We start from the raw sequence: 23,451 nt of genomic DNA, 5'->3' as shown, positions 1-23,451 counted from the left end.
TCCTGAACAAAACCCACATGGACGAAACATTCTGTACAGTATTTCTAAAAACACTTTTTCTTTTTATGCTTGGGCCTGAAAAAAAGGTTAATCTTTGGTGTCATTCATTATTGTAGACGTAATAATTGTAAAAAATAAAGATGATTTCACTTACCACGATTTTCTTTTTGGAATATCGTCCCCTCGATAAACGAGGGATGACGGTACATCAGGAGTATAGGTTAATGAATGTACACATGGTTCAGTGCTTTCATTAATGTGGTCCGTCAATCATTACCAAGATAGCTCTCTCTCTCTCTCTCTGTCTCTCTCTCTCTCTCTCTCTCTCTCTCTGTCTCTCTCTCTCTCTCTCTCTCTCTCTCTCTCTCTCTCTCTCTCTCTGTCTCTCTGTCTCTCTGTCTCTCTCTCTCTCTCTCTCTCTCTCTCTGTCTCTCTCTCTCTCTCTCTCTCTCTCTCTCTCTCTCTCTCTTTCTCTCTCTCTCTCTGCGGACCTGGCCCCATTTTCTCCGGTTTAACCCCGGAGAACCCACGGGGTAAAATTTGGCCCCTATAAATTCTACTCAAATGCTGCCCTTAATTCCTAAAGGGTCAGATTTTGGCTCTAATCCTAAATTAGGATTAAAGCATTAAATATTTGAAACAACATATATTTTGGTGTTCAGTGAACATATAGCAGTCATTTAATGTAAAATTCATCATTTTCCAAAGAAGAAAAAGGTTATTGGGTTTTCTAGGGTTAAAAAAATCAAATGTGGCCCTTTAGGATGGCGTAGGAGTTCAAATAATTTATCAAGTTTGAGCGAAATATTTTTTTTATTTTGAAGGCCGGAAGTTGTGTTAATATGTTCCGGAATTTTGACGGTGGCGCTCTGCACCGTTAATCTGCTCACTGAGATAAATAAGAAGCAGGGGCCAGGGGTGTTTTGTCGTTGCTTGTTGTGGAGGCACGCTGCGAGGGAGCGACGACATTGTTTGAAAAGCTTGACATGATGACGACTTCCCCGTGGGACCGGTGGTACTCCGCAAACTGCTGTCTATGCTGTCATGTCCGCACAGGAACCATCATCCTGGGGGTTTGGTACATGGTGAGCACCGTTTATCAGCAATCATCCAGTAGCTGTAGTATCTACAATCGACGAGAGCACATGTATTTCATTTTAGCCGTGTATTTCATTTTGAATAGATGATGTAAATGCCTCTGCATAAACGTGCTCGATGTTACATTTCATGTTGAATACATAATGTAAATGCCTATGTATAATATGCTGGATATTGCTGGTGTTCAAGGCAGATCAAATGTGAGAATTAAGACATGAGAATGTTTTGTCTTTGAACTAAATTACAAGTAGTGATTATGTGCTGTTTCTTATTTAGATAACTTTACATGGTGTGATTGTAAAGGAGAGGGGAAACAGTAGTACACGTGGAAAAATGTGACTCTGCCAATAAATAAATTAACTGTGGGCCTCCTCAGTTAGCGGCCTGCATTTGTTACAGGCTGCCTATTGAATTTTCCGTGCATGAGTCATTTGCTGGAAAGCTGTGCTTGGCCAGAGCAAAACCATCAACCTTATTCACTTCATTTAAATACCTTTACATCAATATTATGCACGCATTGGACATCTCATGAGATGCACCTGCACATTGACTTGCTGTAAAGGAGCTCTTTCAAATTCGGAATTGACTATTAGCGTTAGTTAATCATCCATCCATCAATCCGTTTTCTTGATCACTTGTCCTTGTTAGGCTACAGCTCAACCACCACCCTAACTGACTTTGGGTAAGAGGCGGGAAAAACAATCTGGACTGGTTATCCAGTACAGTATCTTTATTACTGTTCTGACGTTTTGGAGATTAGTTGATATTTGCTTCCGTAGTTCAGTTCAAGAAGTAAAACTCTCAGATTCATTGAGCACAGAGGGAAATACTTTTCCAGAAGGTCAGTTCCTGCCTAATTTCTATATTCAATGCTGCACTCTGATTTCTTGAGAGGGTAAGTTTGGGTTTTCGTCATCTAACCAACCTTGTCCACATTGTCGGTCTTATCTGCCCATATGTTGTGTGTCCCTAAGCTCATCAACGCTGTGGTGTTACTCATCCTGCTCACCGCGCTCAGTGATCCTGAGCAGTACCACCTGACCAGCGCTGAGTTGGCTAATGACTTGGATGTCATGGATGATGCCAGTAAGTTGCTCAGAGAACTTTGTTCCTTTATCCCATGAGTGTCACAGAGAGTCCAAATGTGTGTACATGTCAACAGATGTACAGAGCAAGTTTTTTGTTGTTATTGTTGTTGTTGTTGTTTTTTAAATACCAAGCACAGTGCACGGCATACAAGTTTAATGTCCAAGGTTCCAATCACTGGAAAAGCCTCCTTAACTGTTGGCACAGGTGTGCACTCAACAACTTGATGGGCGGGACGCTGTGAGAGCCACCGTTAGCCTTTGGACTCCAGTGTCCTACTTTTGAGGGATTAAGCTGCCTGCTGATACTTTTCTGCCATGTGAGTGCTTTGGGACCGTTTCGCTTCAATCAGGACAGCACAATTTGATGCTGCGATAAATTAGAATGAAACCCTTGAAGGAATGAACAGGGGCATCTATTATAAATTGTACAACCTGACCCTTCTATGATCATGGCAGGAACTGTAAATGTTTGATGAAGTAGGGCAAAAGAAATGAAGGTCCTTCTTCTGTCCAAAGATGCTATGCCATTGCAGGTCCGCTTGAATGTTACAGGCAAGATAGAAAAAGTCAACATTTAACATACACAATAAACGGTAAGACGAAATGGTAATAAAGGCGGTATAAAGCACCAAGCAGTAAAATCATGCTGAGTCGAACGCCAAAGAATACAAGTGAGTTTTGAGGAGGGCTTTAAAGATGGGCAGCGAGGAGGCTTGCCGATTCCAGAGAGCATCATGTGGCAATTATAGGCCGCCATTGGATTAATTAGTCACAGTTTTTGCTATTTGCAGCAGTGTTAGGTCCCGATCACTGCCCCTTTCCCGCCCCGTGGTGCTAGAATTCGTAATTATTACTATTAAATGAAACATATGATGCATTGTTCACATCGGTTTCCAGGCTATAACTGTGACATGCCATCTTTGAAATACTCCAATGTTTAAAGGTTATTACGCACCATGTGTCTTGTCTCGTTGAAATGAGTGCATTTGAAAGGGTGGCCTTATGTCATGCAAGTGAATAACTGGGCATCCCGCTGCCATTTGCCTCTGGGCCAATGGAGAGAAAGATTTTGTTATAACAATAACAACGATGAAGAACAGGTGAAAAATAGAACAATTGAGCAGGTATTTGACTTGCGAGAGCAACTGTCCAAAAAGTGAGAACCCCGAAAGACGATAAAAGCATTTGAACTGGTGACAACAGCACTTCATACTCATCACTAAGGCAACACTGGACACAACACAAAACATTAATAGACCCTGCCGACAACCTCATCAAGAAATCACGTGTATGCTTTTCAAGAACTAATGTGCTAATGCTAACCTGTGGGTCTAACAAACTCGGTGCAGCTCTGCTTACTTTTTGACTTTGATATGATCGCAGTGGCATTGTACCTGTGGGGGATCTTGGTGACTGCATGGGCACTTACCGGTAATTTGTGTGATGGTGCTACAAAAGCAGAGTCAATTTTCGATGAATGATAGTGTAAATAAAAACATGCCCTTTTACCAGTGCACCTTTTGCGTCTTTGTATATTGTCTCGTAGACACCAAATGTTTGCCTTGTCTTTCTGCTTCAGACATGTGCATTGCCTCGGCCATCTCACTGCTGATGATACTCATATGCGGGATGGCAACATATGGTGCATTCAAGGTAAAATTTTACATTTGATTTGATATGTTTCCATTTATTTCCCTCGACATCTCGATCCTTGGTTAAAGCCCCGTATGTGACAGTGCTATAGGAGTATGCATCCTCGCAATGCTTTGTTCTGTCCCAAGAGACAATTCGCAGTAGTTGGGTTTATTTGAGATGGTACCCACATCGTAGCCTCTAAAGAAGAAATCTAAATTATTGTACACATATTTATATTCTCCCTGGAACAGAGGTTAATTCGTGCTCATGCAAACTCATCTTCAGTCTCCAACCAAATCTCTTTTTCAGTTGCGTGCTGCCTGGATCATCCCATTTTTTTGCTACCAGATCTTTGACTTTGCACTCAACACCTTAGTTGCTGTGAGCATTGTGGTTTATCCAAACACGATACAGGATTACCTGCAGCAACTGGTAAGAATCCTCATCTATAGTAGGCTCAGTGACAACATGAAAGCATGTCATCTGTATATGCTCCTGAGATACACACTTTGCTCTTTCCTCTTTAGCCTGACAATTTCCCTTACAAAGAGGAGATTGCTGCACTGAGTAATGTGTGCTTGGTTCTCATTGTGCTGATATTCATGAGCTGCATCCTGGGCTTTAAGGTACGTTCCACTCATTGAAGTGCATTCTTTTTTTCGCCACAGTTGAAAACGGAATCGATAAAAGCTAATTCATCCACATACTTTTGATTATAGAACACTGAAATGTCATTATGACTCAGACTCCACCTGTCTGCACCATTCCACTGTTATCGCAATATGTACATTACAATAAATACCGAAGCCAGAATATTTAAACAGCTAAGGTTTTAGAGTAACAATTGCATCATTCTTTTTATCCTTTTGCATACTACGCTGCAATAGATGTTGCGCGGTACTGTTCTTTTTGACAAACAGTAAAAAATATGGAAATTCGGACAATTGCTATGGAAGTGTCGTAGGTTGGCAGCTCTAGAACGGCAATTTAAATCCATGAAGTAAGGGAATGGGTACGTGTCCTACTAACCAAGTGATCAGTAGAATTTAGTGGACAAATGTAAACTCATGCACAGTAGTGCTGCTCTCGTAACACGTACAACAGTTACTAGGAGCTATTCTAGCAGTGTGCCTTAGTCATTCTATGAGTTTTTTCTGGACATGTTCTACAGAAGTGGGAAAACCTTTGCTCGTTAGAGACCTCGTAATGTGCTGAATTTGAATTGTCTTCCGAGAGGGGACAAAGAGTTTTCTAGTAATGTACTTGGACAATTCAACGCCCGAGTAGCATATCAAATAAATGGATTTCCATAGGACCTCGATCATGTTCATTCACCACCACTTTATGCTGTGCAGTGCACGAGGTCATTTTGATGTGCCCATTGTTGCACAAAGCTGCATCACATCATGACCTAATTATATTTTGGAACACTAGAATTGACATTTCGTGGAAAAGTAGATCACGTACATTCTCCGTGCTATGATTATACTCTGTGTATGGAATGGAATTGACATCATTCACTCCTGTATCATGAATAAACTCCAAAGTATTGGTTTTATATGTTTCACTGTTGTCATACTTTCTTTTTGTCTTCCACCAGGCTTACTTGATCGCCTGCGTGTGGAACTGCTACAGATACGTGTGCAGCCGCGGCACTGCTGAAATCCTGCTTTATGTCACAACCAATGACACGACGGTAAGTCACAGAATGGCAAATAGTTCTCAGGATGATGCAGTAAAGCCCTGCGATTGGCTGGCAACCGATTCAGGGTGTCCCCCGACTACTGCCCGGAGACAGCTGGGATAGGCTCCACCACCCCCCGCGACCCTAGTGAGGATCAAGCGGTTAGGAAGATGAATGAATGAATGATGCAGTATAGTTTTACATCACTTCAAAGTACAAGCGCAATAATAAACAGATTGTCAAACGAATGCCTACGAATTGAAACTGATCATCACAGTTTTCCAGAATCGACACAGCTCTTATCCTGATTCTCATCAGATTGTGCCAGTGACATGGAGTTGAGGCCAATGGGCGATTTATTCCATCCATGAGCATCGGAAAAAATATCTTTACGGAATACAGTGTATGAAAACAGTTAAAACAAAGAATTTATGGGCTCATCTTATTCTCTGTTTTACTATTTCACTTTAAAACACATGGAAAAAAAAGTCAAACGAATATGCTGGTCAGGCCACCTGTGTGAATCTTTATTTCTATTGCTCATATGTGATGGCCTCATACAGTTTGCACAGATTTGATGTCGCTTCCAGACATACTACCATCACACATGTACAGTCAGGTGTTTCATTTGTCTGTGAGTGATCTGTAAAAGACCACATTTTCACAAATTCTTTGTGTGAGGTGGGTCTTCATTTTCCAGGAGGCACCAGTCTTTGAAATGGTGTGCTCTCGACAGTTTGGCGTTTCTGTGGATTTGTCCGTTTGTCAAGTCAGCCAATTGGGAATAAAGCTGAGCCAGACGTTGATTGTTTAAGGCAGAACTAAGCACAGTTACAGGCTATATATTATTGATATTGATTATTGAACGTGTGTTTATTCCTTATGAGATTAGAACGGTTTAGCTTGGCAATATAAGACTGCCCCGAGTGAAACCTGAGTGACTCATTGTTTAAAATGTGGCATCTGCAGGTCAGACATAATGCTGCTGTTGCCTTCCAAGGTTGAGCTTTAAATGCATGTTGAGTCACAAAGAAGAGAAGCTTCTATTCGCTTCTTGTCCAGAAGATGCACTGTATTATGATGATCCCATAGCCAGCACAATACCACATGGGAATTGCGTCAATATCTAAAAAGGGCCAGAATGTCTCATTTCATGAAGAGATTTAGTGCTGTGCCATTACTATTAACAAGTTCACAGAGTTTCCTTAAAATGAAAATCTGCTTGGTCACACCCACAGAGTCACGTGGCATGGAACAACCTTGACGATATATCTTGCATCATTTGTTGGCTCATTTTGAGTTGGTTGATGTTGCGAGTGTAGTTACATGAGAGTGGGAATGTAGCGGAAGCGCTAGAGTACCGTATTTTCCGCAGTATAAGGCGCACCTTCAGTGAATGGCCTATTTTCATATATAGGATGCACCGCATTGTAAGGCGGATAGAATAGAAACTACAGTCGTGGCTGCGGTTTGTTATGCATCCACTCGATGGAGCTACGCCAAGGGAATACAACAAAACAATACAGCTTTATTTTTATAGAGCTTTCACAACCGCTGTAGCTGTAATAAAGCTCTTTACAAAACATTTAAAATACTGCGTCCAGGTAATCAGAATATTGATCCATCTAGGAGGTGCATCGGATTATAAGGCGCATTGTCAGCTTTTGAGAAAATTGAATGCTTTTAGCTGCGCACTCTAGTGTGGAAGATATGGTAAATCCTCATTTTGAATAGTGTGTGTTCTTACCCCTTTTTTTTACAGGTCCTGCTTCCTCCATATGATGACTGCGTCAGTGTTCCTAGTAAACAGGGTGCCCATCTGTCCTTGTCCACAATGACAGCATGAGAACATCGCCCGGATCCCTCTGAGTGGGGCCTGATGTAAATTCAATCCATATGTGCACCACACTGCCTCTCCGATGTCCCTCAAACTCCTGCTGTTTTCTGCACACATTTTTTTATGAACAAAGTAATCACACACGCATACTGTAAAATGCACACACCATAACACCGGCGTGACCTAACCCTTACTTATGTATCGCATTAGTCCCATACACACTCTAATTCCGTCCATTTGAGGAATTCCTGGAATATTGTATGCATTCAAGTTTGGTGGTAATACCATTAAGAATGAACAAATGGTTTGATAGATGAGAGATTATATATATTTTTATTAATGCTGTGCTTTCTCTTTGTGTACATGTAAGTGTGACTTTCATGCTCAAGCAATCAATGCCCAGAGCGGATGAGTGACGAGTTGACATGATTCCTGTCCGTTGCATCTCTGCTCATGACCAGGCTGGAATGCTTTGACTGTATTTATACTGCACTGGTGTTCTCTTCGATGGACTCCACCTCAGAATAGAACATTGACAAAAAGGTGTTTTGAGAGTGTCCTAATATAATGCCGTGTGTTTTGTTTTGTCTTTTTGCTGATGAGAAAGAAAACAAATACGATCTTTGTCTAAATTGTTTAATTGTAGTTTATTGTAGTTTATAAATTGTATAAATTGTAGCGTTGAGTGAGTGGAAATTGGTTCACAGAGTCTTATTATAAAGTTACATTTGGGAATAATGTGACGACGTCATCGGACTTGTATGTTACGTGGGCTAAATTAATCCATTTGTGTTTTTTCAAAGAAGAAAGGGTTCTGTTATGTGAAAAAAAAAACGCAGAAGTGCTTTTGGGATCAATGTTTTCCAGAAGGCCAATCAAAGTTAAAAAAAAAGATGTTTTCTCATGCATTAAACTCAATTTGAGATTTCACATGCTTGTGTTTCATAGTTTTGTGCACGATAAGAATCACACTATACTAACATTTATTTGTCACATCATTTGGATGTTTAGTTGTTATTGTTGATGGGACTTTCTCTGTATTCTTAAATGACAAGTTCCCTTAGAAACAGTTTGTAAGATATGAAAATTTCCCCAAAGGGCTAATTGTTAATCATCAGAGTGTTTGGAACTATGATGATGACCTCATTTTTCCATCAACTATTATTCAACTGGGGATAGAATATTCCTCCAAAATAGTGTTCATAATGTTCACTGACTTTTCTCTTTGGTCTTTCGGACCACATAAATCAACAGTTCCATATACAAGTACAGCGTCTGTGGAACAGAAAGGCACAGCAGCTTTATCAATATAGTGCATTTCATACACAAGGTAACTCAGTGCGCCGCATGAATAAACACAAACAGCATTTAAAGGCAAAACTATTGAAAATATTGCATGTATATTTTAAATAGAGCTTGTTGTTGTTTAATAGAAAAATAAGTCTTTGTACAGTTAAGTGACAATAAACTCTCCACATATTTAATGGCGATATATATACTGCTGTAATTGCTAAAAACGCGTGTAATATTTAAAAGTCTTTTTATAGCGACATTCTTTGCTCACATGCTACCATACATATTACCACAAGGTGGTTCCGTTCTGTCGGAAGGGGAGGAAACGCCCTTGAGGTGAGGAAGGAGAGGAGACACATTTCATACATGTTTGCCTCCTGGCCTCCTCTTCCTCCTCCTCCTCCTGTGCGAACAATGCGAGGGTGCGCATGAGGTAGACAGGGAAGAATGAATAACAGATGTTTGGGGGACATCAGGCCACGCATGATCACACAAGCACACAAGGAGCCGAGCTGCGCATGTAATCACAGCTTCAATCTTTGTCAAGTGGAATTGGTATTTACTACAGTACTTTTAGTTAAAAGTTCCCCCCCCTCTCCCCGCATCATGGGTTGCTCATCATCCAGTGCGCAGAATGTAGATCAAGAAAAGAAACCAGGTACGAAGCCCGAAGAGAGCAATGGAGGCCCATTGGGTAAGTTGTCTGTTACTTTTCAATTTCACATCAACAGTAATGTATGGCAAGCCTATCTAATGTGTTAGAAAGTGACTTTCATTCAGTGAAGCTTTGCTGAAGGGGGTGTGTCTGCTCCCCGCTGCTCTGGTACGCCGTGTGCTTGCTTGCTTGCTTGACTCAGTGGTGCAGTAAACAAATTCTAGGTAACTTTGTGGCTCATAAATGGCATTCTCGTGAAATTTCAACCACTATGTTATTGTTTGTACTGGTACTACCGGTAACAGAAACTGAGCCTTTGTTGACCAAAATATTCACAATCCATCAATGTAGTATACATTAATTCAACAAAATCTTATGGTTTACAATAGCAATGCAACAAGAAAAAAAAGAGATGAGTTTCTGTTTGACTTCTGGAAAGCAATGATGGTACAGTATACCTGATCAAAGTGCACTTCCTTGGATTGGAATAACTTTCAATGTTGTATCTTAATATTTAGATACAGTATGTGCTTTACTGGAATCGTGCTCTCACTGCCTCAGGTTTTATTTCCCCACATGTGCAGGGCTGTGCACGTGCCCATCATGGGGCTCGACACAAACTACAATTATCCATTCATGTGTCAAGCCTTCAGACGCGTAGCTATGTCATGCTAGGCACAGCTTTGCACTCACAAAACATTCACACATACATGCATGACAGTCGCAGCTATTGTTAGTCAATGTTCCCTCTTTGTTTATAACACAGAAGTCAATTAAGCACTGTGCAAAAGCTGGATTTATACGTCTGTAGATTTAAGTGACCCATCCTTAAAAAAAAGGATCATGTGCTAATCCTATGCTATGCAACAGGTGTGTGACCCAAAAAATGTAATCAATTTCTATGCCTTGCTGTGACTCTTCCAGTCTCTCTATGTCTCTTTTTCAACCTACTATCGAGATTCTCAGCTCAGTGGTAACTTCCCTCAGCAAGCATTCTGTTTCAATCCTCACAGTGGTATGGGACTGTTGATCAATTGTTTGGTAGCATTGTGTTTTCCTGATGTCAACATGTGAAACGATTAATGCAGAGGACTATTTCAATACTTAAATGTAATGTACGTAAATTCAAACTATATCAGTCCATTCATTAATGAAACACCTGCTGTGTATTTTTTTCCATACGAATCCTTGTTAGAGAGCAGCAAATTGTGAAAACATTATGGAAACGCTTAACAATTGGACAAGTGCAACCAAGTATAGAGAAGGTCAGAACAGGTTTTCCTGATATGCTTACGATCATTTTTAGGTTCATCGTGAAGTTTCACTCAAAATGCGATTATCCCCAACTTTTTGTCAGGACTGTAGTGTCGTGACTCCCAACCAGAAGTGTTGAGTGAAAGATATCCGGGGGTGCTGCTAGAAATATTGAACTTTACTCGGTTTGTCTGAAAATGATCCTTTATTAATATGAAATACATCTTTATTTGTATATACCCGCCAGCAGGCAGTGCGCTTCCGTAGAATGCAATTCGTACAACGGAATAGAAAGTAGATTGGTGATCAACTAAACAGGCACAGATGTCACAAAGAATAACTGAAGGGTCAGTTTGTGATGTTGGTGTGATTTATTCATCCTTTTTTTTAACCTGTAGCTTGCTTCTTCGTAGGCTCGGACAATTCAAATGAAAGCAGTAGGCAGACTCTTTTCCCCAGTTGAGCTTGTTTTGTGTGACTTGTGCAAACACTTTGAGTGCTATCTCAGTCACCAGTGGTCCCATCCAATGTCAGGAATCCCAGTCTGCCCCCTCCCAACCATGTCACTGTTTTGAATACCACCTCAGTCATCACTGGCAGACAAATCATGTTGACACGTGAGTCATCCATGTGTGCATGTGTTCTGTTCAGACTTTCAGCCTCTCATGGTACCCAGTAATGTACATTAAGATTGTAAATGTATACAGTATATATACAGTATATATATTATACACACACATACACACATACATACATACATACAGAAAGAGAGAGAGAGAGAGAAATCACCTGGCAAAGCTTGATAAAACCATCCTAAAACAAAGCGTATACTGTAGAAAAAAAATAAAAGTTGTGGAAAAGATGTGGTGGAAGTTCAGACACAGTTAACATGATAAGTGAGGGACGGGCTGAATAAAAACAAAAACTATGACATGCTAATTGCTCCCAAACAAAATTGCTGAATTGATAACACATTTATTTCCACGGCCTGATATTTTGTTTGTGGGACAAAAGGCCAAAATGCATGGCAAAATACGCTTTAGGGAAAATGTTTGTTCATGTGAAGTTGGTCTGATTTGATAAACCAGGTTATCACATTCCTTTCCACCGATTAACTCTTGGCTCTTTCCAGCCATTTCAGACAGACAAATCAGGCAGCTGCTGAGTCGAAACTTTTCAACCATTCAGTGAGCAGATCCATTCTGATTTGTCCTGTTTAGGGGCAATCTTTGAAATAATCAAGCAGGCCAGGCTCTTATGAAAGCTTTTTGGATTTACTTTAGATTAATGCTTCTGACATTTGGCTTGAAAAACCCATGCCTGCTTTGTTGGCACCTGCACTGTACTTCTAAGGTTTAACCCCAGGCTACCATTTTGTTGACACACAATTAATATCAGTAAATGTGATTTAAGGTGGGGGTGTGTCTCAAAACAGTTATCGTCACATGTGATTTATTTCCTCTGAGCGTGCCTCGCCGAGCCTTAGGGATTCAACTAAGAATTTGAGAAGTCTTACTTAAAACCAAGGAAATGAAACCTCAGACATTGTTCCTGCATTTTTGTTTACGTAACATTCGCTGTCGCCGCTATAACATTTAACTATATTCCCGTGTATTTTTTAGTTTGTGTGTTTCATGAAAGCCAATGTCATTTTTCCAATAAAATGATGAGGGACGGTGAACGACTGGTTCGCGCGTCCGCCTCACAATGCAAATGTACAGTTCAATTCCTTCTGCTGCCGTTATGTGTGGAGTTTGCATGTTCTCCCCGGGCCTGCATGGGTTTTAATAATAATAATAATAATACATTTCATTTATAAGCGCCTTTCAAAATACTCAAGGGCATCTCCGGGTACTCCGGTTTCCTCCCACAATCCAAAAACATGCATGGCAGGTTGATTGGGCACTCCAAATTGTCCGTAGGTGTGAGTGTGAGAGCGAATGATTGTTTGTCTAAATGATCCCTGCGACTGGCTGGCAACCAGTTCAGGGTGTGCCCCACCTACTGCCCAAAGACGGCTGGGATAGGCTCCAACACCCTCTGCGACCCTTTTGGGGATAAGCGGATCAGAAAAAGGATGGATGGATGGAAGATGAGGCTGCATGGTGGCACATCTCCCTCATCGTCAAACGTGTTCTTGTCATTGCATGGGCTTTATCCAAAAACAAACATTGTCAATAGGTGGTAATTTGACTAGAGAAGGGATCATCAACATGGTGCCCGTGGGCACCAATCAGTCCCCAAAAACTTTACGAATATGTCCCGGAGGTCTCTTATAAAAAAATATCTCACCAGTGAGGGCACATTGTGATTTCCTTGGACTGTTGCAGAACTTTCTTAGTCAGAATATAATCAACTTGATCAGTATCTACGCTTCACATTAGTGATGAGCATGAAATATAAATAATAGCATTCAATAATAACATTATTAAAGGTAATATGAGCTAATTTGTTCTTTCTCCCAAAAAGTAGCTCTCACTTTCAAAAAGGTCAGTGTTCCCTGTCATTTACCAGTTGCGGAAGTACCCTCCTCTCTTGCCTAAAGTCAATTGGGAAAGACCCCATCTCACCCGTTACCATGAAGTGTTTGGATGCAGGTAGTCTTAAACCACAAGGCAGGGTCAGATTGCAGGATTTAAGTTTTGGTTGCTAAATAGGTTTGCACCATTCAACAATGTCCTTGCACCTCCCCCTTCAGCATTTATTTCCCCCGAGTTATCATATAACATTACATACAGTAAATGCTGTCTAATGTAATGGATGGATTGATGTGTTGCCATGTTTTTTGTATAAATACATTCGACTTTAACTATCTTTATTGGGGCACACCTGCCATACATTATCTTGACTATGCTTGTCTGTTGACAGCTGTTCGGAACGGCATCATCGCAGAGACCATTGAGAACAAAACACAGTTGTGTGAAAGTGCCTTAGCAGATGATCTTCAGCAGGCAGCTGACGATGGCACAGGGGCAGCGGTAGTGGTTACGCAAGGCCAGGAGGACCTTCGCTCTGGGCAGGACCTAATGACCGAGCTTGAGCCACAACCAGATCCTTTCAGTGTTCAAGAGCCTGGTTCAGCTGCTGGCCCAGTAGAAGCCTCCAGTGACTGTGGATTTGCTGATGTTGCTGTAGAAGCCGTGGGACCTCAGATGGTCAAATCCCTTTCGGTGGAGGAGATCCCAACCATGGGAGAGAGTGTAATGGAACAAGCAGAAGTCCATTCCATAGAAGATTCTGAAACTTGTAAAACAGAGGTTCCTGTCCTGAAAGATGATGATGTGATAAAGGGTGAGGTACCTGCTACCAAAGAAATACATGCTGAGAGCCCTACTACAGATATTGAACCTGTCCGAGCTGATGTTCCCGCTGTTGTCGAACTGGCATCTGTTGTCCCAGCCTGGGCTTCTCCTGAAGCTGCCAACACTGTTGCTGAGCCTTTGGGAGCAAATATGCAGGAGGCAGTGCCTGAGGTCCCTGATGAAGTGGTCCCATTTTTAGAGACTGCAAGTGAAAGTTCTCTATCGCCTCCAGCTTTAGTCATACCTGAATCTCCTGCTTCAACCGGGTCTGCGCCAAATGAAGTTGAACCACCAGCTGGAGCAACAGCAGGAGATGCTTCAGTCGAAGATTCAACCACTGCTAAGTCCCCTGAGGCAAAAGAGGCGATTATAGATACAGGAATTGCAGTGGCGACCATTCCGGAGATGCCTCCTTTGGCTCGGCTTGGAGATGAGACACAAGATGAGCAGCGACCTACTGCCGAAGAGTCCAATGAATCTATTGTGATGCCTTCAGAAATTGCTCAACAATCAGAACCCTCAAGTCCTACAGAATCAACCGCACTTCAGGAGCCTGCCTTGGTAGCTCAAGAACAAGTCCTCGAGATTCCAGTATCTTCAAGATTACTTTTGGAAACCTCTTCAAAGGAAGCCTCAGAATTTTCATCAACCTTTGGAGCCTCTCCATCTTCAGTGACAAGTGATGCAGCTCAACCTACAGAAGTAGAAATGGAAGCCAATTCACCAGTCACTGCTGCTGATCAAGCCTCTGAAACCTCAACTGAAGGTATAAACTAAAAGAAGACCTTTTGGGTGCTCTTTTATTGAACTCTGACAAAAACAAAGTTGAGACGTTTAGTTGACTCTTTGTTTGTTTGTTTGCTTGCTTGATAAACCAATATGCATGAAATGGAGCTTCTTCTGCATGTGTCAAGCAGGATCTCATTAAATGTCAGTAAAAATCAATAGTAATGCAGACAGATTTTCACTCTTGGCTGTTTGGGACCGTTTAACTCGGTCCCAGAATGAAAATATTAAAGCTGGCCATCAGTTACAAATGTCTGAGTCCACTGTCATAAACCGGAAATTAGCCTGCTAACTAATAAACGGCAGGGTGAACGGCTTTTCACTTTTGCTTACACAAGTTGATTCATGGTGGAATTATTCTTGACATTCTTTACTGTATAGCAATCATGAAGTGAATCGTGTAACGAAGTCAAAGTCTTCGTTGAGAATGACAGCTACCGGAGAACTTGATTTGGAGGTGTCATTCTCCATTTCAACCTGTTTAATGGCTGACAAATGCTGACAATCATTTTGGGGAGCGGTCCGAGCACTACGATGTTATCACCGACTGAAATCGGTGACTAACCTGTGCAAAGTTGGTCATTCAACACATGTCCAAACACATTTAGACTTGTCATGGAAATAGAGCCAACAGATAAGATCATGTTTACAAGCAGAGAAACAAACAACGGGAAAAGAGAGTTCTCTAAGCATGTAAACATTGAGTAAGGTTGACATTCACTATGGCAAAAGTTTGATGATTGTTGCCATGCAGAAAACTAACACATGGTTGGCTAGTAACCCCAAACACACAATGAATTGTTCCACTGTGTTTGAAATGAAGAATCCAACAACCCCTTGCTCGCATACGGTCTTGTCTGAACTACATTGTTTGCAGCAGACAAGACATTGTTGGTCTCACACACACACGCACACACACACACACTCACACACACACACACACCATGTAATTCTTGTCTTGAGTGAGTTTTCCGTGGCAGCATTTTGTCAGTGCAACAGACTCAGTCACGCAACTCTCACTGTGCACTGTTTAGGCCCTGCTGCTTCTTTTATGTAAGACAAATATTCAGCAAGTCTAACCTGATGGCAACCAGCCAGCCAGCCAGGCACATTCTGAGAATCTTGGGGCGTTCGGGTATTCAGCTGGTTCAACTGCATGATATACTATGCAGTGCAGATGCTTTAAGCCACCATTAGAAATGTAAAATATTGTTATATTTTGAAAAGGACATCATGGTTTGTCCCATTGAATCATGGTAATGTCTAGCATTGACCACATAAGAACATTCAAATTAGTGATACATAACGAATGTTGAATATGCCTGTGCTGAGAAAGGGTATGAATCATGTTGGGAATTGAATTGAATGACTTTTACAGAGTACTGACTCCTCCTTATTGTTTGGAATGATTCTGCGTAGGCTTCTTTTTATTTCTTCAAATCCTTTCCTGACAAGTTTGATAAATGGTTGGTATGTATGAAATAATCAAAGTTGATATTAAGTCAATGGAAAAGAAAAAAAAAACGACAGACATAATCAAATATTTGGTGACCATAGTAACCCTTTAGCTTCATTTATAGATGATTAACAAGCGGTCAGACGCCTCAAATGAGAGAGACCAGAGTAGACACGGCTCCCTCTGCCACCTTGGCCGGGTGCATTCCTTACCCTCACAATTTAGATGCTCATTCAAGCAACACGTGGCAACACTTAACCAATTGCATCACTTTGCTGCTCTGTGTTAACCTCTTAAACGAGTGCATTGTATTTGTGTTGTTTAAAAAAAAAGGCAACCGCTTCCTTCAACATAGGTAGCCAGTAAAGGATGTCTTGTAAATGAAAATATCAATTGACTTTTCCTGTGTGTGTGTGTGTGTGTGTGTGTGTGTGTGTGTGTGTGTGTGTGGTGTGTGTGTGTGTGTGTGTGTGTGTGTGTGTGTGTGTGTGTGTGTGTGTGTGTGTGTGTGTGTATTGTAGTAGTAGTAGTCTCAGCAGCAGAGTGCCATCAGGGTATGGAGAAGGAAAGGGCCAAAAAGGAAGACTGAATTGGTAAGAAAAAAACAAACAAGTGGACTGTGACCCACTGTCTCCCGAGCCAGAATAACAACTCGAAGCATTAGACGCACATTACTCAGTCAAACTAACCTCATGTACAGTAATAGCCAGATGTTTGGGGCGGTAATGCAGTTACAATTACTAGTAGTCATAAATGTTCTTTTTTTTCTCCCTAAATTATCTTTCAGACAGAGGAAAACTGCTAAAAAAAAAGGAAAAACACCCAAAGCTACAAATACAAAGGCAACCGAAGGAAAAAGGTGCTGCGGGAACAAAACCAACTTACCTTTGTCAGTATCATCTGATCTGATAAATTAATACTCATTGTTGCTTCATTTGTCATTTTGTAGAACAGGTTTCAAACACGAATAATAAAACGATGAACATTCACAGATAAAAACAGATTAATAGTGTCAGTAACATGATGTTCGGTTCCAAAAAAAAAATCATTTGTAAAATGTTAGGTCACCTTTCAGAATGGGCAGAATTTGGTGTGTATGTAATATGTTTGTGCTATAATTTCTACTTTGGTTGGTGTTTTAATATGAAAGTATCTGGATTTTTGTCTTGTCTGCCCCCAAACTTTTTTCTGATACCCCTCTCACTCATACCAGTTGATGATCCTCCCAAAGTAGACTGTAACACAACTAATTTTAAGATGAAAATAATGAAATAATTTTAATGATAAATAAAATACTTGTACGTTTAGCGTGAAAAATGGACCAAACTAGCCAGAATAACCTTTTTTTTAAAAGTATTTTAATAGCGTTACTATTGCGGTGGAGGTCACAAACCGTTTGTGAAATTGAACTCACCTTTCTCAAATGTGTGGTGAGTCACAGTGACTTTGTGATTTAACAAGGCTGGGCAATTATGCTTTCACAGGGGGTCCGAAAGGTATGGATTTTTTTTTGTGCTTTAATAAATTGAATTGTCATTTGAAACTGCATTTTGTATTTCCTTGGGTTGTCTCTGTGTGACATTAAAATTGAAAAACCTACTTTCTCGGACAATTTAACCAGCGTTGCATGATTTTGGAATGTGGGAGGAAATCGGAAGGCCAGAGCCGGAATCGAACCCTGCACCTCTGCATTGTGAGGCAGATGTGCTAGCCACAGTTTCTGCGGACTTGATGTCCTCTGGCAGGCTATTCCACAGCTGGGGACCAACATGGCTGAATACAGCCTCAGCACGTGTTCTGACACAACTCCTCACCGCAGCAACTTCGTCCACCTCGTCAAGGGGAATCCCAGGCCAGCCGGGAGACACTGTCCCTCCAGCATGTTCTGGGTGGTCCCCGGAACACCTCAACCAAGGAGGCGTCTCAAATGAGCGACATCATCTGGCTCTTCTTAATGCAGAGGATCAACAGCTAGAGCCAGGAGGTCTGGTCACCCATACTCCAGGAGCACCATCCACAGCACTCCTCGAGGGACACCTTCCCTAAGTCCGTCATGTACTTTGCAAACTGGTTGGGCAAACTGCTGTCTTGTCCAGGGAAACCAAGACCACAAGTATTATAAAAAACTAGCTGGTTCGCCGCCCTCCGGGCGGCTCATCAGCCAGTTCCTGCGGAAGGCTGGTAAGGTGGGCCTTCGGCCCACAAAAGTGTTGTTGCTTCGTTCAACTTTTTGTTCATCTTCATTGCTTATCGCGAAAATAAAGAGATGTTTAGCCCTACTAAATAACTAACAATTTCATTGCAATGCTTGTGGGTAGACAACATTTTTTCGCTAAGATGCCCGCGCGATCGTAGTGAGCCACTGCCTGAGCGGCGCAGTGGCGGCACGCAGCGGCGGCACGCAGCGGCGTGGTGAAGTAGGTACGTTTTGAAAAGGGACAGACGGAAGGACAGACCGCGTGCGGGACGACGCGCAATATATATATAGATAGATGACGAGATACATTTGCGAAAGATAAAAAAACACGGAGAAACACCATTCAAAGATCTGTCAAGGGTGCATCCCCCCACGTCTTGTGCTCTCTTTTTATCTCGTTTTCTTCTCTTTGGGTAGGGTGAAGGTCAGGCCGTGCAGCACAATCAGCATTTTGAGCAGCTACGTAGAATGACTGGTCAGCATTCAGTGGTACAAAAAGTTACATTTTAGCACTGTTAGATGTCAAATTCCCATTACATTGCCATGCAGCCTCAAGGACTCTCTTGAGGCTGTAACGCTGGTTCACTGTGACATTGCCTGGACGAAACCCACATCGCTCCTTTTCGATCTGAGATTTTCCTTCTGGGCAGAGCCTCCTCTCCAGCAGTAGACCCTACCGTGGAAGGTGAGGAGTGTGATCACCCCGTAGTTGGAACAGACCCTCCGGTCCCACATTCTCAAAAAGCAGGACCAAGCTTTGGAAATGCTTGTTGGCCGAACAATCCTCATGATTTTATTTTTTTTTCTTAAAAAGTCTGCCTTAAAAATGAAATTGTAATTAAGTACAATATTCGTCCTCTTCCATAAACCAACTGTTGCTGCACATCACAAAACTATGAATGAATAATCAGAGGGTGTAAAAATGCCAATGCTACTCTAAACCAGAAAGCAGACCTTTTTTGGTGACACTCTGAAATCAGATTTTTTAAAAAAAACTACAACAGCCAGGCATCACTCACAATGTGTATGTGTTATGGGCCAGGGGTTATGGCACTGAAGGACCTGACATTACATTGACACGGCAGAACAGAGATGCTGAAATCTGATTGGAGAAAAAAATAAAACAGTAAAATGCTGGAAGTTGAATAGCCAAGTAAATGGCTATGAACTGCAACTGAAGTACTGCTGAACAGAAATTAATATAATTTAATTACATTTGTAAATGTAGCTCGGTGCTCTTGACAGTGCTCAGGCCAGAAGAGAAGACATTGCAGACCCCAAATGCACTGTTACAATGGGTACTGTTACAATATCACCCTCCCACTGTGATATTAACTTGTTAAGTACCCACACAGAGTGCGAATCAGTTTTCATTGTTGTTATTAAAATAGAACATAAAACTGATTGAAATTAGAAGTAATTAGCAAGTATTAAAAATATTTTCAACTGGAATATTTCATTCGTTGAGTCAAGTGTTTCCTTCATTTCTGAGCAGTATATAGACACAATTTTAACAACAACAACAACAACAACAACAACAACAACAGTATTTATAGAGCACTTTCAAACAGCCATCGCTGCATACAAAGTGCTGTACATGGAGCGATTTAACATATACAATAAACAGTAAGACGAATCAGTAATAAGTAATAAGTAATAAGGCGGTAGAAAGCACCAAGCAGTAAAACCAATAGCAAATCTAAGTCATGCTGAGTCAAACGCCAAAGAATACAAGTGAGTTTTGAGGAGGGATTTAAAGATGGGCAGCGAGGAGGCTTGCCGAATGTTCAGTGGGAGGTCATTCCAGAGAGATGGACCAGCAACAGAAAAGGCTCGATCCCCTCTGAGCCTCAGTTTAGTTCTTGGTACGTCTAGCAAAGACTGGTCCACAGACCTGAGGCGCCGGGCAGGGGTGTAGGGGCGTATGAGCTCAGAGAGGTAAGGTGGCGCGAGATTATTCAGAGATTTGAAAACAAAGAGGAGGATCTTAAAAATAATTCTAAAATGAATGGGGAGCCAGTGAAGGGATGCCAAAGTAGGAGTTATATGCTCCCTCTTACGAGTACCAGTCAAGAGGCGAGCAGCGGCATTCTGTACCAGCTGAAGGCGCTTGATGGAGGACTGGCTGACTCCAAAGTACAGGGCGTTGCAGTAATCGAGCTGGGATGTGACAAAGGCATGAATTACTGTCTCAAAGTGTTCATGTGAGAGGAAAGGTTTTATTTTGGCCAGCTGTCTAAGGTGAAAGAAGCTGGATTTAACAACGGCACCAATTTGCCGATCGAGTTTGAAATCACTGTCCAGTTTAAGTCCCAAGTTTGAGACCGTTGATTTCAGATAAGGAGATAGGGGGCCCAAGTCTACAGGATGGAATGTACAAGGTCCACTGGGGCCAAACAATATCACCTCTGTCTTCTTTTCGTTGAACTTCAAGAAATTTTGTGCCATCCAGGTTTTGATTTCTTCCAGACAGGATAGGAGTGGCCTTAATGAGAAGGTGTCTTTCTTGCTCAGTGGGACATAGATCTGGCAGTCATCTGCATAGCAGTGGAAAGGAATACCATGTTTCCTTAAGATGGAACCCAATGGGAGCAGATACAGCGAGAACAGCAGAGGCCCCAGAATTGAGCCCTGTGGAACACCACATGACAGGGGAGCAGTGCGTGATTCAGAGCAGCCAAGGCTGACACAAAAGGTCCTGTCAGCTAGATAGGACCTAAACCAATCAAGAACACTCCCGCCAATGCCCACCAAGTGCTGCAAACGAGTCAGCAGAATACTGTGATCCACTGTATCAAATGCTGCAGTTAAGTCCAATAAAACCAGACACACGTGGTCTCCAGAGTCATTTGCCAGGAGGATGTCATTAGAAACGCGTAACAGGGCTGACTCCGTGCTATGCATCGTCTTGAAACCTGACTGGAAGACCTCCAAGATGTTATGTTCATCCAAGAAAAGTTTCAACTGCATGTGCACCACTTTTTCCAGAATTTTGGAAATGAAAGGCAGTTTGGAAATGGGTCTGTAATTTTAAAGTAATTAACTGTTGGAGAAATCATTCTCCAAAATTGTGGGTTTTCTTTCATCAAACCCATGTTGGAGTAAAAATTATTTTAACGAGTACATGTACACCGTACAGCACAGTAGGCCACTTGTACTTGGGAATACTAGAAAACAGATATCAGTACGTGCAACTCAACAATAAAAAAACGAATCAACTGAAAATCACTCATGGAGTACCTCAGGGGTCAGTGCTTGGTCCAAAACTATTCATCTTATATATAAATGATATCTGCAAGGTCTCAAAACTATTTAAATGTGTCCTATTTGCTGATGATACAACTTTCTACTGTCCTGGAATAAATCTGAAACAGCTCCTGACAACCGTAGGAAACGAATTAAACAAATTAAAAAACTGGTTTGACAGAAATAAATTGTCACTTAACCTGAAAAAATCCAAGTCAATTGTTTTTGGCACAAGACCAATCAAACACCAAGCTAAAATTATGGTAAACTCAATTGAAATAGAAAGAGCGTATGAAACCAAGTTTCTCGGATTAGTAATAGACTCAAAACTATGTTGGAAACCACATATCGATAACGTAAAAAGAAAAATAGCCAAGACCGTAGGGATCCTCTACAAAACCAAGGAAGTGCTAAATAAGAGATCCTTGAACACAATATACACTTCATTATTATTACCATACATGACCTACTGTGTGGAAATATGGGGAAATGCCTGCAAAACAAACACACTCCCTATTCTCAAACTACAAAAAAAAGCAATTCGAATTATTAATAGATCAAAATATACGGAACCCACAAATCCACTATTTATCAAATTAAATACGATGACATTTTATGACCTGGTTGACTTTAAAATCGCCCAATTAATGTACAAAGCACACAATAACCTGCTTTGCCAAAACATTCAGAAGTTTTTTGAAATTTGAGAAAGCAACTATGAATTAAGAGGTACCAACTTATTCAAAAAACTCAAAACAAGAACAAACATCAAGCAAAGAAGTGTATCTAGCAAAGGTGTTAATCTGTGGAATAATCTCGAAACGGACCTAAAAATGAGTAAATCGCTTGCTGAGTTCAAAAACAAATTCAAAACAATAGTACAAACAACCTACACCAATCAGAGTTAAAATGATAAATTCGAAACATTAAATATAATGATAAATCAGAACTAAGTTGATAAATAGAGAAAGGTATTGCAATATCCATTATGAATACAAGAGAAAATTGACACAAGAGTGCCAGGGTGAGGATGTATATGATCCCGATACAAACCAAAAGTTGTGAAAATATCACGGTTAAGGGTAAAGTATGAGCCTTAATGGAGACTTCTTCTTACTTTTTCTTTTCTGATTGATATAAAAATGATTTAGTAGATATAAACACATAACGGGGTAGGACTAGATAAGTTTTTTTACTTCATCCTACTCCCTTGAACATAATAACTGTGTTGAATGAAGACTGAGTTCTTTCTTTTACTTTTTTGTCTACCTTATTTTCTGTCAAATTATTACTGTATATGTTTTATGTTCAATAAACAAAGAAACCAAACCAAACAAACCAATACTGTACTGTATATTCCGTCATGGAGAAACAGCGTCCTCGGGTGGTTGGAAGGTGCCCTCGGCAATATTGGGAGACTGCTGTAAAGTATGGTACAGGACTGTATTCCTCTCCTATAACAGCTTATTTAGCTTCTGACATTTTTACTTGCATTTTCTACATTTGAATTGATTATGCAGTATTTAAGATACGCGTCAGTTCTTCTGATTCCCACACAATTTATACAGATATAGTATCTTGTCCTTTACAGTATTATTTATCACGCGAAGGGACGTCGCACGAGTCACGGCAATTTTAGGCCATGGCCGAGATATACATCAGAAGTCCTCCCTTTTCATATTCACCGAACGATTTCTACACAAATGTAAATATTAGTGGCAAGAATGTAAAAAAAAAATCACACAAAGAGGCTGGTCACGTGGGGAAAAATGTGGACTAAAACATACCAAAATCAGACTGAAACAATTTACTACTAATAATAAATATTATATTTTCACGGACAATTTGTTTTATACAATTAAACGGATATTCAACCACCATTTAAACAATTTAAATGTTCCCAAATATTCTTACACATAT

At 41.0% G+C, this 23,451-nt stretch overlaps 2 protein-coding genes across 5 annotated transcripts; both read left to right on the top strand.

Annotated features, from left to right (window-relative positions):
- The first annotated feature begins 838 nt into the window (after positions 1–838).
- LOC127600348 (lysosomal-associated transmembrane protein 4B-like) lies at positions 839–8,272 on the top strand. Its single transcript, XM_052064859.1, has 7 exons — positions 839–1,085; positions 2,073–2,184; positions 3,766–3,839; positions 4,131–4,253; positions 4,349–4,447; positions 5,422–5,517; positions 7,268–8,272. The coding sequence occupies exons 1-7, from the start codon at positions 987–989 to the stop codon at positions 7,349–7,351; spliced, it is 687 nt and encodes a 228-aa protein (XP_051920819.1). The 5' UTR covers positions 839–986; the 3' UTR covers positions 7,352–8,272.
- Positions 8,273–9,031: 759 nt separating this feature from the next.
- On the top strand, positions 9,032–17,688 carry LOC127600289 (microtubule-actin cross-linking factor 1, isoforms 6/7-like). 4 transcript variants are annotated; one of them, XM_052064757.1, is made up of 4 exons: positions 9,032–9,329; positions 13,413–14,612; positions 16,610–16,681; positions 16,876–17,688. In XM_052064757.1, the coding sequence occupies exons 1-3, from the start codon at positions 9,083–9,085 to the stop codon at positions 16,675–16,677; spliced, it is 1,515 nt and encodes a 504-aa protein (XP_051920717.1). In that variant the 5' UTR covers positions 9,032–9,082; the 3' UTR covers positions 16,678–16,681; positions 16,876–17,688. The 4 variants fall into 4 exon arrangements, with proteins under 4 accessions (XP_051920717.1, XP_051920718.1, XP_051920719.1 ...); XM_052064758.1 differs by adding an exon at positions 15,286–16,535 and having other exon boundaries at positions 9,033–9,329; positions 13,413–15,244; positions 16,610–17,688; XM_052064759.1 differs by adding an exon at positions 15,286–16,540 and having other exon boundaries at positions 9,033–9,329; positions 13,413–15,244; positions 16,613–17,688.
- Positions 17,689–23,451: the final 5,763 nt, after the last annotated feature.

Source organism: Hippocampus zosterae, chromosome 5, assembly GCF_025434085.1.
Source record: "Hippocampus zosterae strain Florida chromosome 5, ASM2543408v3, whole genome shotgun sequence".
Lineage (NCBI taxonomy): Eukaryota > Metazoa > Chordata > Actinopteri > Syngnathiformes > Syngnathidae > Hippocampus > Hippocampus zosterae.
Note: the sequence above shows the minus strand (reverse complement) of the source record. Positions and strands in the feature narration are given on the sequence as shown.

Bases quoted from the DNA above. Each gene is read 5' to 3' on its own strand.
- LOC127600348 (XM_052064859.1), top strand. From the start codon at position 987: ATGATGACGACTTCCCCGTGGGACCGGTGGTACTCCGCAAACTGCTGT. The intron at 2,185-3,765 runs GTAAGTTGCTCA...TTTCTGCTTCAG, and splicing joins GGATGTCATGGATGATGCCA to ACATGTGCATTGCCTCGGCC. The intron at 3,840-4,130 runs GTAAAATTTTAC...TCTCTTTTTCAG, and splicing joins CAACATATGGTGCATTCAAG to TTGCGTGCTGCCTGGATCAT.
- LOC127600289 (XM_052064757.1), top strand. From the start codon at position 9,083: ATGAATAACAGATGTTTGGGGGACATCAGGCCACGCATGATCACACAA. The intron at 9,330-13,412 runs GTAAGTTGTCTG...GTCTGTTGACAG, and splicing joins GAGCAATGGAGGCCCATTGG to CTGTTCGGAACGGCATCATC. The intron at 14,613-16,609 runs GTATAAACTAAA...TGTGTATTGTAG, and splicing joins CTCTGAAACCTCAACTGAAG to TAGTAGTAGTCTCAGCAGCA.